Below are 16834 nucleotides of genomic sequence, written 5' to 3'. Positions count from 1 at the left end.
TAAAATATTTACATTTACATACGTGAATAACAAAAAGCAAGTCAAGTTTTACAGTGTTATCCCTATCTAACAGACAGCTCTGTGTGAAAGTGATTTAACTAATCAGCATGCCACAGCCTATTCCTCAAGCATTCCTTCCCCACCCCAAGATACCTTAGACTGTATTTCAGATCTAGACTAACCTGTGCCACCCCATCCTCCTATGGTTAAAGGCATCAGCTCCAGACAAGCATTCTGCCAAGAGACTGTCTCAGGACAGCCAGGCATGCTTTAACATCCTTAACACACATGCCAGAGAGAAATACATGTTGGGTGGCTCTAATGCCTTATTACTCAGGGTATACACCCTGCTGTATTTCTGAGGAACTGTTGGAAGAGACTGCAGATAGCGAAGAGTCTTTTCAACTCAAAAGGAGCTGGGATAGGCAAACAGGGAATAGCTTAGCATAGTAACACACTTATACAAAGCTATGACAAGACTCCTTAGCAAAGTATGACCTGCTGGAGTAGCAGAAACAACATCTGAAAGAGAAGCTAGAAAGTTTGGGTAGCATAGACAGTAGAGCCTTAAGAAATAAGTTGTCCATAATATATTTTTCTTTCATCCAACCTGTCAAAAGTATACAACAAAAGTGTTTGGTCAACAGTCTTGGTTTTGGTACAGTCAAAACAGGTACAAATAGCCCCAGCAACTTAAGGACAAAGGCCAAATTAAGGGCTATAATTAAAAACTAATTTTTAAAAACTTTATTTTTTTTATTGCCTTCTGGTCAGTAAATTGTATCGGTGTCCTTTTGCTTTACATTTTGGAGAATCTGCTGAAGTCTACACTGACTACTTGCTACTTATAGGGGACCACAGAGAACTTTAATACTTTTACAGATTATAACAGTAGTGCAAATTTAATTTACACCGTCTCTTGAATGCACAAAACCATGAGCATTTATTTAATAACACTTGTGAATTCAGTAGTCTGAAACAGAAAGATTTCAGCGCTTTAAGACTATACCAACTACTATGAACTAATTGTTTAACAACTTTAAATTAGTAATTATGGTACTAATGAAAAACAGAGGGAAATGGTAGAAATAGAAACCAATTTTAGACTAAGTATGAAACCTTTAAAAACAGTCTATTTTCTTTTTGCTGAACAGTTGCAGTCAGTATTGTATCAGGCAAACTTAATTTAAGCCTAGTATAAAAACATTAACCTTAAAGCTATTTTTCCTTAACTGTACCCTAAAAACCTCACACCAATTAAGTTGTTACAGTTTGCAAGAATCTATTTAGAGCCACATAATTAAAATTATATGATTAAGCAGCATGGTAATAAATTTCTAGATAAAAGGATTTCTGCAAAGACCAAAAAGTTTTTCTACTTCAAAGCCTCTGCTCAAAACTTACATAGTGTCCTATGGTACTGGCATAGGTGTCGGCAATCCAGGACATCTCCCTCTCCCCTGTGCTCATATCAGGAGCAGGCACATCAACACCAGGTCCTGTTGGCAACAGTAAAAACAGCTTTTAAGGACCAAACATGAACAGTTGTCTTCAACCATTATTCCCTTGGGAACTGGGCAGGCCTTGGCAGAGAAGAATTGTTTTCCTGTTTAATCCTCAGTTTATTATGCGAGCAACAGATTCTTCTGGATTCAATTCAGTTTTAGATGCCGTATCATGCATTTGTACAATACTGTCAAAACCTCCAACCTTTCACACAAGCCAATCAGGAAAATGAAAGTCAGTTTGTCAATAAAAAGTCAGAGTAAGATCATGCATAAAAAGCTTTTTTTTTTTTTTTTTGACAATCATTGCTGTAACAACAGGAAGGGCGCTATCTACGTATGATTTCTATATACCATGATGGGTTTGGGAGGGTTTTTTTGCATTAAAATTTCCTTTTTTGTTCTTGGGTGAGTTTAAAAATTGAAGATAGGCTGTTCCTATTCATTGCACTGTAGGACATGCATTCGATTTTACTGCTGACTTCAAGAAAGACACATTACATCTTTCTTCATGAAATAAACCTTTGAAAGAACTTTCACACATCTGTTATAATAAAACCAAATTCTGTTTTTTCTAGATAACTAAAAATAGCATTTTCCCAGCCTATTTAAGATCAGAGGGACTTGCTCAGCAAGATTTTAAACACAACTCTGCGTCTACCAATTTTTTCAAAGTCTTTTTAAAAGGTTTGTGAAAGCTGGGTAGTGCCAACCACAGAGACAAAAAGGAAGACAAATTTAATCAAACCATTTTAATTGTCACTGAACTAACAATCACTATAGGTGGCATAGTGTAGAGTATTACCCTAGTCACATGTAACATCAATAAGTGTGTTTATACAGAAACTTAATTCAGATGAGAAACACTCTGGCTGAAGAGCAAGAAAATGCAGATAAATGGATATACATTCCCAGGGGCAGTTAGACATCAGGAATACATGACAGACCTTTAACTAGCTACATGCCTTATTGTTCACTTGAATAAGAACCTCCTCCAGGTAAAGATCCTCCATTTAATTACAAGTTGAGCTAGTAACATTCAGCCTTCTCCAGAGAAGACTTCCAGATAGCAACTCCAGACAGCAAGCTACCAGAACAACTCAGGGTTTAGAGTCTGAATGAAACACCTACTAACATTACAGAAGCTGAGGTTCTGTTACAACAGGCATCTATGCTTCTTGCCTATGCTTCTCTTGCAGCCTGTGGTTGCCATGGGTGAAGCCATCAACTTTCTCTGGGGTGGATCTTCTATTTCCTTCCTCTGTTTCCTCAGATATCTGCCAAAAGCCTCAACTGAGACTACAGGAAACAGTAACAGTGAAGAGTTTGATATTGGAGATTAAAATTGCAACAGACTTGGTCACAATATCTACCTCTAAGAGAAATGTGATTCGTTTTGGATCCTGTGAGCTCAGCTTTTGTGGCTTTTCATAGCAGAACAGCCAACAGAAAAAAGTTAACACACAGTTCCCTTTAAAATGCACTGAGATGCAATGACTTGATTCTTTGTGGCTCTTTGCTGAAAGTTCTATACCCAAATTATTTACAGCTCTCAAAACCAGTGTTATTTAAGGATACTATCTAGTGGACACTGCCAATGCACAATAAATCAGGTTCCTAAATTTTAATAGTAAAATTGCACAACATACCAATAAAGCCCTTTTTTGCCAGCTCCATGGTAAACCTTCTTGTGATCTTTTCCAATTCATTGTCCTACAGAGAAAATGCAATAAATATCACAAGAAATCATTAGTGTTTATTTTGTTTTTGTGACTATTTGCTAGGACTTATGCCCAAGCATAAACAGATGCCCTTTTCTTTTAGAATTATATTTATATAACTTATATGCCACTCCCTAACAGACCCTTGGTATTCAGGCAGCACAAACAAACATTCAGCTTTCTTTCTGTACATTCTGATCCACAACAAGTTGGGAGTGTGGCACAGGAAGAACCAGCTGTGCTTGTAGCAGAGATTTCCAGCAAACAAATCTGATATCCTATGTGAGAGATTTATAACGAGCACCAGCAATAGCTGGCCTGCCGGTTGTGTAATCAACACAGTTGAACAACTTCACACAAATCCTTACAGGAGTTTCAAGCTTAGAATATCTGTTACATATTCTAGTATTCCTTTCTGTATGAGTTATTTTAATTAGGGGAAGAAGGCAAGCCTGCAGTAAACTAGTTATAAGCCAAGTTAGTTATTATTCACACTGGAACACTGCATAGAAAGGTTTAATGGAGCATAAAACTATTTGTCAAAATAAACAAAAACATTAACTTTTTTCTAAGAGTAATTTAATTTAAGCCTTTATTAACAGTATCAACTTAAAAACTTTTCAGGTTCCAAATTATTTGTAGTCTCCTGACTTCAAGAAAAAAAGTAATAAATTAAATAATTGAAGTATTCCACCGCTGAAACACAGACCTTTAAAAAATTCTTTTCCTACCTATTGCATGCACAAGCTAAATTCAGCCTTTATAGAGGCAGAAGTGGCAGGAAGTTTTAAGTGGTCAGTAATGCCCTTAGAAGAGCTTTCTTAACTGGCTGGCTTCAGTACTGCAGTTAACCAAATTTTTATCTATGATTAAGCTTACTGTGTAGTTCTTGGGATTGATCTTGACACCAGCCTTTGCCCCACCAAATGGCACATCTACAAGAATGCAAAGGAAAATCATTTTACTTTTTCAACAACAAAGGCAGAACACATCAGTAATATGTGTGAGTAATTATATCTTTGATTTTAGCAGTGAATTTGGCTTTGCCACATTTAGGGCTTCACAAGCGTAAACTATAATCTGATCTAGGTACTCCTATAAAAATGGGAAATCTTTCAAGGGCAGCTTGAAAATGGTCTTTGAAACTCAAACATTCATGATTTAAATTTTCTATTATTCACGCTCTTGTACTTGGCACTTGTAGAAGCAATAAGTTTTACAATTTATATTTTACTGGTTTAGCTCAAAAATTTTATTTTGAAGTCCTAAGTGAAGTGTCTCTATATACTTTAAGAAAGTATTTTGTTTTCTTACACGTAATGTGCAGATTATCTCCAAACTCCCCTACAATTTAGCAACTGTGTATGAATTATACTTCTTTATAACCCATACCGGAATTTTATCCTTAACTCTACACAGCTCCCCTGCCTGAATCCTTTACAGCCTCCATCTGTTCCCCCTAAAATTAGCCCCCTCCTAATCCAAGTTTGTCATACTTTGATTTGAGTTCAAGACACAGTACTTTTACGGGAGGGGGTAACTAGCAGAATTTGGACTTTTCAAATGAAAATGCAACTTTATTCAAGTATCTACAGTAACAGCAGAGGGAATATGTATTATTATTTTGGTCACTATATATTTTTCCCATCTTGCTACAGATTTTAGTCAGAGATTAATGTCTAAAACTTAAATGAATCCTTTAGATGTTTTTTCTGTAAATTACATTAGTACTGATTGAAATTAAAGATTGTATCCTTGCTTGAAAAACTATCACTTACCAACCACAGCACATTTGTATGTCATTAGAGATGCTAAGGCTTTCACTTCATCCACACTAACATCCAAACTATAACGAATACCTGCAAAAGACACACGAGAAAAAAAGGAATTCACTGAACAACTTCATAGGTATTTATAAATTGGGAAGATTAATTCTACTCCAGCCATCTGTAACATGCAAGTATGTAATTTATCAACTTATTTGCTTTAAGACTTAAAGAACAATTCCTCATTCTCCTACTTAAATATCTATCTTTAACCTAGTAGAAATTCAAGACTTCAGTAACTCTCTATTAAGTAGTTTAACAGCAGCACTCAACCTTGGAACAAAAGTGAGTATTCCTTGGGAGGAAGATGAGCCAAGCTGATAGATAACTAGAGGTAGAGTTTTCAAGAGGCTGATAAAGCTCATCAGCATTCCATAAGATCTTTAGGTTTGGACTTCATTCATTGTATATAGAAGATGAACCTTTTTCCTGAACATAACTTATTAGTACAGGTTATAATCAAGATCTTTTTGCTAGAGTAATGCAAACTCCTGTTAAGTTATGAGACTTGCAATACACTGGCTGTGGTCCAACAAAACCATATGTAGCTTCAGGGCTCTGGCTGCTAGGCACAGCCACATAACAGAAAGCAAGCCACTCCGCTAATTCAAATTTGTTCAAAACATTTTGATGGAATAACTCTACCCCAGCAAACTTGTGTGACCAGGCCACCCATCCCGCACCCACGTGGAAGCCAGCCCACACCTGCATGCCCTGCTCTCAGTCATTCAGCAGAACTGCAAGCATGTGCTGACACACGGTCCAGATACAAATTCAAATTGTTGTGGTCCGAAAGAGGCGTGGATGCAAAATGGGTGATCCTGGCCTTCAAGGCAGTTCAAAACTAAGTGGAAAATGATCACACAAAGGTAGGGAGATCTGTCACCTGCCTGACTCTTGAGGGTCTTCTAAAAAATGGGTTGTAGCTGCCCAATAAATTAATTGAACTCAAAGTTAAAATTCATGTATTCTGGAGGTAGTTGCAGAGTAGAAAATACTTAACCAAACTGACAGGGCACATACACAGAACTACAGAAGCCTAAATATGACATTTAAGATCAATACAGTGACCAAAGTCATGTGGCCACGGCAAAAAAAGCCCTACAGCTATATGTTAGCTTCTATCCAAGCTGCTCCTACATCACTAAGCATATAACAGAGCCATGAAGAATTTATCATCCCCACCTCTGCTCCCTAATTCCTTGGCTGTGGGTTGTGCCAAGTTGCATGGTGGTTTGTAGCAGGCACAGAGTGTCCTTTAGATGCTAGGACAAGGCATCACAAATTTCCTACTATGTAAAGAGGAGACCATATTCAGGTCCTCAGGAGTGAAAAAAGACCAGCATACATCATCCAAACTAAAGCACTGTGCTGCTATGAAAGCCACTCCTGAATGCTCTGGAAACAATCCCAGTTTCAAAGGAACTGAGTGCTGCTCAAACAAAGCTGAGGGCCAAGTGCTGCTTTCTTATGAGTTCAATCAGTAAAAGAAAGTACCATGCCTCTGCAGAACAGAATTTAAATTTAGTGTGTATATGGGGGAAGGGTGGTCTCCAAAAGCAAACTAATTAGTTTCTGACTGAGGTAGCTGTAAGGTGTTAATGCCTGTGCTTTCAAGAACCTTCTCACAGGAAGTAATATTTGAAATTTAAGTGGAATCTATCAGAGCCCAACAGATGACTCAACATTACAATGTACATGGTTTTTTTAACACTTCTTACTCTGAGGAGGAGTGGTTATCCTGCTGTCAAGCCCCGAGCAAGAACAACCACCACCTACAGCACTGACTGTCCTGCCTGGGTACATCATTCCCCCTTGGTTGAGCAAGTACTCTGGGGACAGGTCTCATCTGAGCATTGCTCAAGCCAGCCAAGCCTAAAGCCACAATCTATGCTGGGCAGAAATGAACTCTGCCCCTCCGCTCCCAGGTGAACTAGATCACTGTGTGTTTATTCAACCCATATATTCATTCAAACTTCAAGTTGTATACACAAAGCCATTTTGCTCTAACTGTACTCCTGCAGGCACACAAAATGTTGTTTATTCACATATGGAAAGCAGCAGGGGGACTAAAGAGTTAGGGATAGTTATTTTGCACAGTTTTAACAGGGAAGCGAAATACAAAAGGAGAAAGCAGCCTCTTCTGCACATCATATGGAAGATGGCATCTGAAAAGGTGAGCAAGCAGCAGTTTAACTGGAAGACTCACACACATGCAAAACTGTTACATCTCTAGTTTCCTTGTATTGCAGTCAAGGGTTACTGAAAACTTTACTGTAATTAGTATTAAACTTTCATACCAAGGGAAATAGGGTAAAAGCCCCAAGACTAACAAAGTACTGAAAGGCTTTCAGCTGAGATGCCTATTTGTCACCCATGTACATATACCAGAATAGGGAAAACTTTTAGACTTGAGGCTGAAACTGTCCTTTTCTGAACAACTTCATATTTTTGAGCAAGATTTAGCTTCTTTTCTAGCCTTTTAAACAGCTTTAATTGAAATGGCTTGTCTGCTGGCTTTATCTTCATGAGTGGGAGACTAGTCTATCCTGAGAGTTGTGCTGACTTCACTAGCTACTTTGCTCCAGCTTATTTGCTAAAAACTTTCATTACAGTGTCAAGAAAAGTTCAGGGTGTGGATTCCAGGTTCCCTGACAGGTGTGACGATTCTTCCCTTCTGTGGCACAAGTGGATAACATTTAAGATGTGCTAACATTTCATTCCTTTTCACAATTCAGCCAGTTACTGTTTTCCAGGAATTGCAATTACTCTACAGAAGGCCCACCTCTTGACAGGAAAGTTATTTGTGCTAAGCTGTTAGGACTGATGAGAAGCAGGCGTCTGAGAATGCAGTACATTCCATCTGCAAGGGGATGCACAAAGTTAAAAGACTTAATTTCTATTCTATTTGAACATCAGTGAAATTTAGTTTGACAGCTTCCTAATTTGGCAGGAGAGTATTGCCACGCATTTGTATGGCTCTTTTGGCAGTGTTACTATGCATTCAATAGCCTGAGTCTAAAAATGGACCACATGAACAGATAAATACTGGGGATTTTTTTTTTAAGATTCTTAATACATAAGCAAATGAAAGTCGCTGCTACACAGCAAGATTATAATTTTTTTAAACCCTGGCAAGTCCCATGGAGTAAGTCTCTGGAAACTTGTGACTTTTACAGCAAACTAGCTACAAAAAATAGTTTGAAGAAAGCCTCAAGTTACAGTATGACTCACTGCCATGGAAAATACTTTTCACTGGAAAACATACAAATTCTTGTTCTAGTTGAGAATTCTCTTTCCTTGCCACACCCCAAGAAGTTAAACAGCATGCTAAGAGAGACTTTGTTTTTCTATGCACAAGACCTTCTAGATGAGGAAATGTTTTCATTTTAATTTTGTTTTATTACTGGTCAGTATAAAGAGAAGGCTTTATCATCACATTGCACTGTCTATGCTTTTAAAGCTTCCTTTTTTGATCTGTATTTTGGAGATATATTTCATCCAGTTACCTCTTGCACTGAGCCTAGTAATTGTTTTGGCCAAAGTAAAATGATTTAAGCTTAGCTTCTTAGACAGATGCTATGGATTAATTTTCACTTTTCCAAATGGAGGTAGCAAAGCACTTGAAACAGTATTTTTTTAATAAAAGTCAATGTTGTAATTATCAGTAAGACTGTATTTTTGATTCTATAATAATAGCAGTCAGTTACTATCTTAATCAGCAGGTTTGTAGCAAGGAGTGTACTAACAGGCATGTGAGAAAGATCTTCATTTCAAAGAAAACTGGCTATACATCCTACTAGATTTTACATTGTACAGAGTTCAGCACATTTCATGATGTTCAGTGTGTTTATTATGCTTCCTTAGAAAACATGGTGTACAGATCCACCAGTTTTTCAAGGATGATTACTGCCTTTCTAGTATGCCTAAAAATCTCAGTTTAGGGAAGTTAGTGTCATTATTTCCTGATCTTCTAGTGGAGTGATCTTAAATGGTAGTATCTACATATGCCCTCACCACTAATGAGCATGAAGTATTCAAAGTCTCAAAACTAAACAGTTGCCATAGTAACAGCCCAGAGCAAAACACTTGGTAAACTACTCCTCCTGCACTAAATACCTTGCAAATCTTAGCAAGTCTCTCAAGTTCCCCAGAACCTGGAACAGATTTGCATCTCAGCCTGAATTATTAATATCTAACCAAGGCTTTTGTCCTGCTTTGACTTTGGTGTTTTCTTCTAGCTGTGATCATCTTTTGAACTTTGAAACTAATTTGGGTCCTTTACAGTTGACAATTCTTGTTAAGATGGTGCATTTCTGCTCACCTCTATTTGCAAAATGCTTGCTCATCAGAACAAGCATTCCAGGGCAGCAGCTACCCTACACTATCCATACAGTACTCAACAAAACAGATTTCATGATCTTCTTTGAAAGTTTTTAGGACTGACTACAGCCATATTAACATCCCAATTAGCAACACTGGATTCTGCAGTGGCTCTGTGAGTTAACAGCTTGCCTGACCCTGTCCAAAGGCTGACATTACATGCAGAGTCTAAAGGAGCTTCAGTAAAGATGCTCACCTTGTTCAAACTATTCAGCAAAATCCATAGATCAGCTTCAGCATTTATTGCAATGCCTTAGTTCCTTAATGTTTTAACTCTGGATTATGTATAACATTTTCATTTAGACAAAGTTTGGGAAGTAAATAAGTGAGACTGATTATAATGCTATCAAACTCTACATAATCACTGACACCTAACACAGCAGGAACAGATGTTCCAAGCAATCCTTAGGCTCTTTCAGAACAAGTAAATTTTTCTAAATCCAGAAAAACAATCCAGCCTTCCCTAGAAGGAAACTATTTAGCCTTATTTAACCATTTGGAAAGTGTGGTAAACAGCACAATGACAAATTTATAATGATTGAAGATGAAGAAATTCCAGACAGACCTAACAAAGCAAGATGAGTAATTCAGTGCTGGAAAACAAGAACATTGTACACCAATCAGCAACAAGAAGTACTCATTCCTAAATTCAATTCACTAACTGCCAACAGAGGAGATGATAAAAATAATTATCTCTTACTACACAGCATTAGCCAGCTATAACCTGGGGCAGGAAAGAGATTCCCCTATGGACACATCCCACCATTCTGATTTAACCACAAGTATCTATTCAGTGACCATAAGGTACTCGACCAGACAGAATACTTCAGTATACCACTTCTTGTATACTTTTAGTACGCTGTACTTACACTTGAAATATACTTAAATGTATACACATACACTTTTGTTTCATTTCATGCAGAGAAAATCTAAGAATATTCTCTATTAAAAAATAATGCGTGGTGCATTAGACCTTGTGTTTTAAATGCAAATATGGCAAATTTAGTATACCAGCAGGCAAGCACATGTTACCTGAATTTATGCACTTAGAATAAGGCTATGAAATAGAGTCTCGCCGACAGAACTACCTCAACCCTACCTAAAGGATTAGGCTGCTCATTAAACTGCACTCAACACTGTAGTAACAAGGACTGCTACAGAGATGCAGTAACACTCCTTCCATGTAGATATTAATACCACACACATGGGTGTGTGCAGAAGGCGGAAATAACACACGAGTTGGCCCTGGCTACTCCAAATGCCATAGGAGCCACAAAACAATAAGCCACCACGGTGCTGACATGAAGCAGGCAAATTCCATGCTCTTCCTAAGAGTTTATTTCCTAACAAGATGGAGCTGTTGCAATTCATGCAACAAAGAATACCTGCTAGGATGACCCAGAGAACAGGAGGGAAACTATCACACCAGAGATTCCCCTTCTCACCCCCTCCAACACATGTTTATCCAGAAAGCCCAATGCTGAGAGAGGTATGACCTCTCTATAAATAGACAAAGAGCCAACAGTAGCAAGGGAAAACAACTATTTAAGATCAAGGACAAAGCTGGCTACTGCACAAATGGTACGAGCTGATTATATGAAAAAGCTAAGACTGAAAAGATTCATAGCCAGAAGAGCAAGGCATAGCCTCCTGCAAGAGTATCAGAGGTAAAAACACAAACATGATACAGTTCACTAAGAATTGCAACTAGTTTATTAAAGGACAGCAAAAGCACAGGACACCCATTCCTTGTCCCTTTTTTTTCAATTTGCAATTTAAATATATATCCACTGTCGTACTAATTGTAAAGTCAGGTAAGCTACAATAAGAGGACAGAAACCTATGAAAATAAGGCACTCGTATAATCTTTAGCTATAACACTGCAAGTGTTACCACCACAGTTAGGCTAATTACTTTTCCATAAAACTCTCGTATTCCTTTGAAGTTAGATCAGTTTCCATGGTTTATTTCAGGTTACAGATGGTCTGTTATAGTTCCATCTGTTGCATGGTCCCCCTAGGGTACATTTCCATGTCTTACCCTCAAAGGCCCCTAGGCCAAAGACATGACCTCAGAACTTTCATCCATGCACAACTTAAAGCAAAGCCACCAGGACAAACAGAGCTTTGCTGAAGTGAAGATGCCGTGTAGCACCACTTCTTACTTCCCCCACTTACAAAGGGGAATAAACAATGTCAGGATAGCCAAGACAGCACATGGGGTTGTAGTGGTCCAACTACTGCATGTAAAGCTTTTTCTTTTGCAAGTAAGGTTACCATCATGATGTATGTATACGGGTTTAGACAAGATAATGCGTACAACAGGGGCTATCTGGTGACTGGGCACTGAGATTGGCATCAGCCTTAGACCTCTGCAATTGGAAAACTGCATCAAGGCTAGCATGAGTAAATGTCATCTTATGCAGTAATAAGACTCATTAACATGAACTCATAAGTCAAGTGAGAAGGATAAATCCTGATAGGCAGAAGAAAAGCAGCCAGAACCAGAAGACAGGAAAGTTTGGTAATGCAGAATAGCTCCTTCCACTAACCAGCCAAGGCAGCACCACACAGGAAATCGGATTCATTCACCTCCATGTCAACTGAGCAAATAATGTAAGAATCATCTGTCTTTATATACAGATAGTGAACTTTGAAGTAACGCATGACAAAAGTTTTTCAAAATTCCTATGTAAGTGAAAGTTAGACAAAATCTAGTCTGGAACTAAAGATGGTTTTAAAACCTTGCTGAACTGAGGAAGCAGCTGAGACATCGTTAAGGCAATCTGGGTGAGCATGAACAAAAGGTTAGGGTGTTTCCCAGCTCTGATTAATTTGGTTTCATTGATAATAGACCTATTGGACAGTCGGTTAACGTGCAAAGGCTTTAAAAAGTTTTAAAACCACTTAATAGCTTTATCCCTGCAGTAGATGCTGCCTAACAAACATGGAATCATTTCCGTACTACTAACCAGGTAGGAACTCAATAAGCTTTATCTATTTTCTGAAACTGACCTATTAATGAAAACAGCCATCAGCAACCACATGAAAAAGCAGCTTAACCAGTTTTACACCTTTCATAGAACCTGGTTAAATTATTTAAAAGATTCATTATTTTAAGTAGGAACTGCCGAAGTACTTTTCAACAAAGTCATCTGTATTCAGCCATCTCATTTCCTGTACCCCAGTTGGTTTGTTTTAGTTACGGCAGCTGTCAGTGCAGGGAACAAGAGCAGCTGTGGTTTCCTGTTAGTGCTGGCCACTAGCATGCAAGTCACCGCATAAGCAAAGGAAAGAGTGATCTGACCCAGAGCATTACTTCAGCTACCACGCAGCATCAGTCCAGTTGTATAAATACTAAGTTTGGATCGTAAGCAACTTGAGTTCCAACACACAAGAAAACTGCTTATCTCCATGTTCTCAATGGAATGAGGAGGCATCTAACTAAATTTTCCTTTCCAGCAAACCGTTACATTGCAAAAAACAGAGTTTTTAAAACCTGGACTTGCGTGCTGGACATACTGCGAGGCCTACTGCTTAAATGGGTATATTCACGACCATTCTGTAAAGATTCCTAAAGCACAGAAGAGAAGCACACCAAAAGAAAAAGTATCACCACCTTCTCAAGTTGCAAAGGTTTGCAACCCCCGAAGCAGAATTAAGGATTAATTTCTACAACAATTAAATAGGTAAGCACCACAAGATGCAACAAGAAATGTTATTTCTGGGTTCTCTCAATGAGGTGGAAAAAACCCACAAGTTATAAACTGAAAAGAAAGCATGTTTCAGTACCTAGTGCCAGTTTTCCTGAAAAGCACTTCTCTTGACCCAGTGAAGAATCACCTGCACTACCGTGTAGTGACAACTCTGTCCAACACAATGAAGTTGACTTGTATTTTTACACCTGTTTTGGGGGGGAGAGAGGAGAGTAGGATAAGCCATTAATTAACTTCCTATTTTTATTAACTATGCCTTAGATTGTTAGAACTAGGGTATTAAGAGCATCATACTTCTTGAATAGAAATGTGACAGTCAAGTTTCCCACCCAGGTGTAGAAGTTTGCCTAGGCAAAAAATGTAAGACTGATCTTGAATTTGCCTTCATCCAGCCCAAACCACATGGTCTGCCATTCCATTTCTGTATCAGGCCACAGTCATCCATCCACTCAGGAGCTTTATTTTCAAAGCAGGCCTCTTGCTGGCATTCACTCTGCTGAGTTATTTCTACTTGCAGGCAACAGAGAAGCCAGAAGAGAAGGAAGTACAGAAGGACTGCCAGTCAAGAACTGCTGCATTTCTACCAGCAGGTATCATCTGCATGCACATGTGAGTTTTAAACCTGCTTCATAAAGGTCAACCTCACATTAAGAAATTTGGCACTTTCCAGATGTAGGCTGGACTACTAGGCAGGGGTTGAGGTTTCACTCTAGAAGAGAATGAGCAGGCAAAGAAATTGATGTCTGTGACCAAAGAAACATAATGTAACTGCTATAAAGTTAAGCTACAAACATTTAGTAGAAACAGAAGGTACTGCTGAAGTGCAGATAATTCAACTGTTTATTTAGTCTCTGTTTTCTCAAGTAATTCAGCTGCCTCCAGGTTTAGAGCATTTAAATCAAGATTTTTTAATTTGATTTACAGTACAAATTCTTCATTAGTTCATGGTTAAATCTCTAAATCACCTTATGGACAAAAAGGTATACGGAAGTAACATACAATCACCAGTGAAGTATTTTGGTATGGATGTACGAAAAGAAATGAGGAACAAAATTAAAGGAAGACAGCCTTTAAAAGACCTAAAAACATTTGTTTTCCTGCATTCCATACTTGAATCTTAAAGTGGACTTTGATCATATGTCTAATCTGCAGACAGAACACTATTTAATATTCTCTAAACAGCATCTCTTATCCTTAAGCTTATGTAAACCTCAACAAATACAGGAGATGAGCATTTAAAGTACAATGCTCCTTAAAAGAATGACAGAGATGACAAAGCATCCCTACTTGCTAGTGATTACCTAGCAATAACTAAACACTATCTCTTTCTTAGTACCAAATACATATCCTTAAAAAAATTAGTACGCAGAACCTTATTTTATCAAACTTTACTTTTCAGTAATTGCAAAGTTAAAGTTCACAATTCTGCACCTGAGAGACCTTGAAGCTGTGTTCCTCCTACTGCTCTGCAAGTCTTCCAGATGCCAACTCACCCCTTCTTTTAAAAGGTGGCCTTATGTCCCTTGCTGTTTCTTGCTGGTGTGAATTAGTTGCATTGGACTCTGGGCTCCACAGTGTGTGGGATGCTCACTTCAGCAAGTTTTCCTATTTCATGTTATTATGGAGTTTGAGCTATATTTCACTGGGCTTTGCATTTGTTTGTTTTTTTTTTCCTGTGGAGACTACTAGGATTCTAGTTTAAAAATCACGTTTAGACAAAAGTTCAAGTTGTTGGTGCATTCCGGGTGGACCAAGTGTACCATAAATGCAGAAATATCTTTACCACTCCTCTTCTTTGCAGTTCAAGTAGAAACATTCTACTTCTTCCCACTTTTTTTTTCATAGCAGGTTTCAAGCAGTCGATCTACACTTATCACACATCCCGTTTAAATTTACTGCAAAGCCAGACCTGTCATCTGATAGTGAGCAAATTCCTAGAGAGCATTAGAAGGTGAAATCCATTTATGAACACTATGCTGAAAAGAGTGGAAAGGAAGCATCATTTGCAACTCCTTCTCTAAATCCATGGAGGGTGGGGAGTGGCACAGGAAGAAAAGGACAAACTATTGAGACTTTGTATTTTCTTTAGCTGTCATTTCCAACTGCCTTGAAATTTACAGTTGTAACTTTCTGTAAACGCTCCAGTGTTTGCTCCAGTGTCGGTGCAGACAGGCATAACAAATGCTACAGAAAACCAAGAAATTCTGTTGAGGATTTAGAAACGTAGGTTATCAGACCAGAAAGTATCCAATCTCCCGATTGGCATTTTTTGTTCACATACAAGTATTTTATAATTATTTGTTGTGAAAACATTAATCCTTTCAGTTCTGAACAATACTGATGTGAAATATTGGAAGTTATCATATATTAAATACTATCTTGTTACTTCATTTGCCACAGAACTGTATTTTGTTACACAAGAGGGGATCTTACAAATAACACAGGCTGTACAGAAAAGGACTTTGTATGCAGGAGCAAAAAGTAACTTAACCTAAGCAGTGACAAAACAGCAGTGTAACAACCACCAGTGTTTTAAAAGAAATTATAGCAATGGCATAGAAACAGTAGCTCCACACAGAGGAGGCTTCAGCCATACCCACCTTCAGCTACAAGTAAGTCTGACGCCAGTAACTCTTGTTCCAAGTAATCACAAAAAGTTGAGTTAACCTCTTTCAGGTAAGAATTAAGCATGTCACAGGAACCTCCCTACATGTTTGATTTTGGAAAGTTAGTAAACACGTTAACAGGACAGGCTATCTGTGCCGCAAAGAGAAAAACCCCGTGTCGCATATATACACACCAGCTGAACTGATTAGCAAGAACACATTAAACTAAGAACACCCTTCCTATTCAATTCTCAAAGTCAGAGGTCTTCCCTGAAACAAAATCACAGAGAAAACTTTGCTTTCTGCGACCGTCATTATTTACCATAAAGCTGATCTATGCTGAAGAAAAAGAAATGTGTTTACAGACCATAGAAGCTCTGGTTTGAGCCACAGTCCTGACATGGTCTCCAATACTTAACTGTCCACAAAGATCAGAGCTCCTGAATAAGTTACGCTGGAGGACATACGTATTTGCTTTCCAAGGAAATACCATCTATCCCGGGCTAAAAGGGAGTTTGACTGAGTGAATCCAGAGGGATTCACCCTCCGGGTCCCTTTGCACAGGCATGCCGTTGGACTCGCCTACGCTAAGTCAGCTCTCCCTAGAAAAATCACTCTTGGCTCTTCCTGCGTACCCAGCCAGTAACCGGGAAAGCTTGTTATTTTCCTCTGCCGACGTTTTCTGGGCGAGCGTCCGGGTTTCACGAACGCAGCGGGCAGCGCGCAAAGGGACAGCTGCTCCAGCTCCCGGCTGGAGAGCGGACGCTTCAAGCGAGGAGCTCCCACGTGTTTTCCAACACCCGCTACTCAGCCTTGAGTCACACCGAGCAACTGGGCGGGCTGCCCTCGCACCCTTCGCCTCGCCCGGCGCCGGACCAGCCACGTCCGCGGCCAAGGCGCGCCCGCCCGCCCCGAGACCTCGCACCTAGGCTAACCGGGAGGTCGCTGGCGGGGAGCCCGGGCGGCAGACCGCCGAAGGGCCGCGTGGGAACCGCTCTGCCCCTGCTCCCGCCCTCCCGTCGCTACCAGATACCGCAGGTGACGGAGGCCGGCGGCTGCCCGTCCTCGCCGGAACGGC

The 16834-nt window shown here is 39.1% G+C and overlaps 1 protein-coding gene across 1 annotated transcript in view; it reads right to left on the bottom strand.

The window, feature by feature from the left end:
• GLUD1 (glutamate dehydrogenase 1) overlaps window positions 1-16834 on the bottom strand; it is a gene marked incomplete at its 5' end in the record, with an annotated part of 30699 nt that overhangs the window by 13275 nt on the left and 590 nt on the right. Inside the window, 4 exons of the mRNA XM_010567940.1 lie at window positions 1405-1499; window positions 3155-3218; window positions 4106-4161; window positions 5005-5085. Coding sequence (XP_010566242.1) covers window positions 1405-1499; window positions 3155-3218; window positions 4106-4161; window positions 5005-5085 — 296 coding nt within the window. The remainder of the gene's footprint in view (window positions 1-1404; window positions 1500-3154; window positions 3219-4105; window positions 4162-5004; window positions 5086-16834) is intronic.

Source organism: Haliaeetus leucocephalus, unplaced genomic scaffold (assembly GCF_000737465.1).
Source record: "Haliaeetus leucocephalus isolate CR32 unplaced genomic scaffold, Haliaeetus_leucocephalus-4.0 Scaffold229, whole genome shotgun sequence".
NCBI classification, from domain to species: Eukaryota; Metazoa; Chordata; class Aves; order Accipitriformes; family Accipitridae; genus Haliaeetus; species Haliaeetus leucocephalus.
This window is presented reverse-complemented; position numbering and strand designations above follow the sequence as displayed.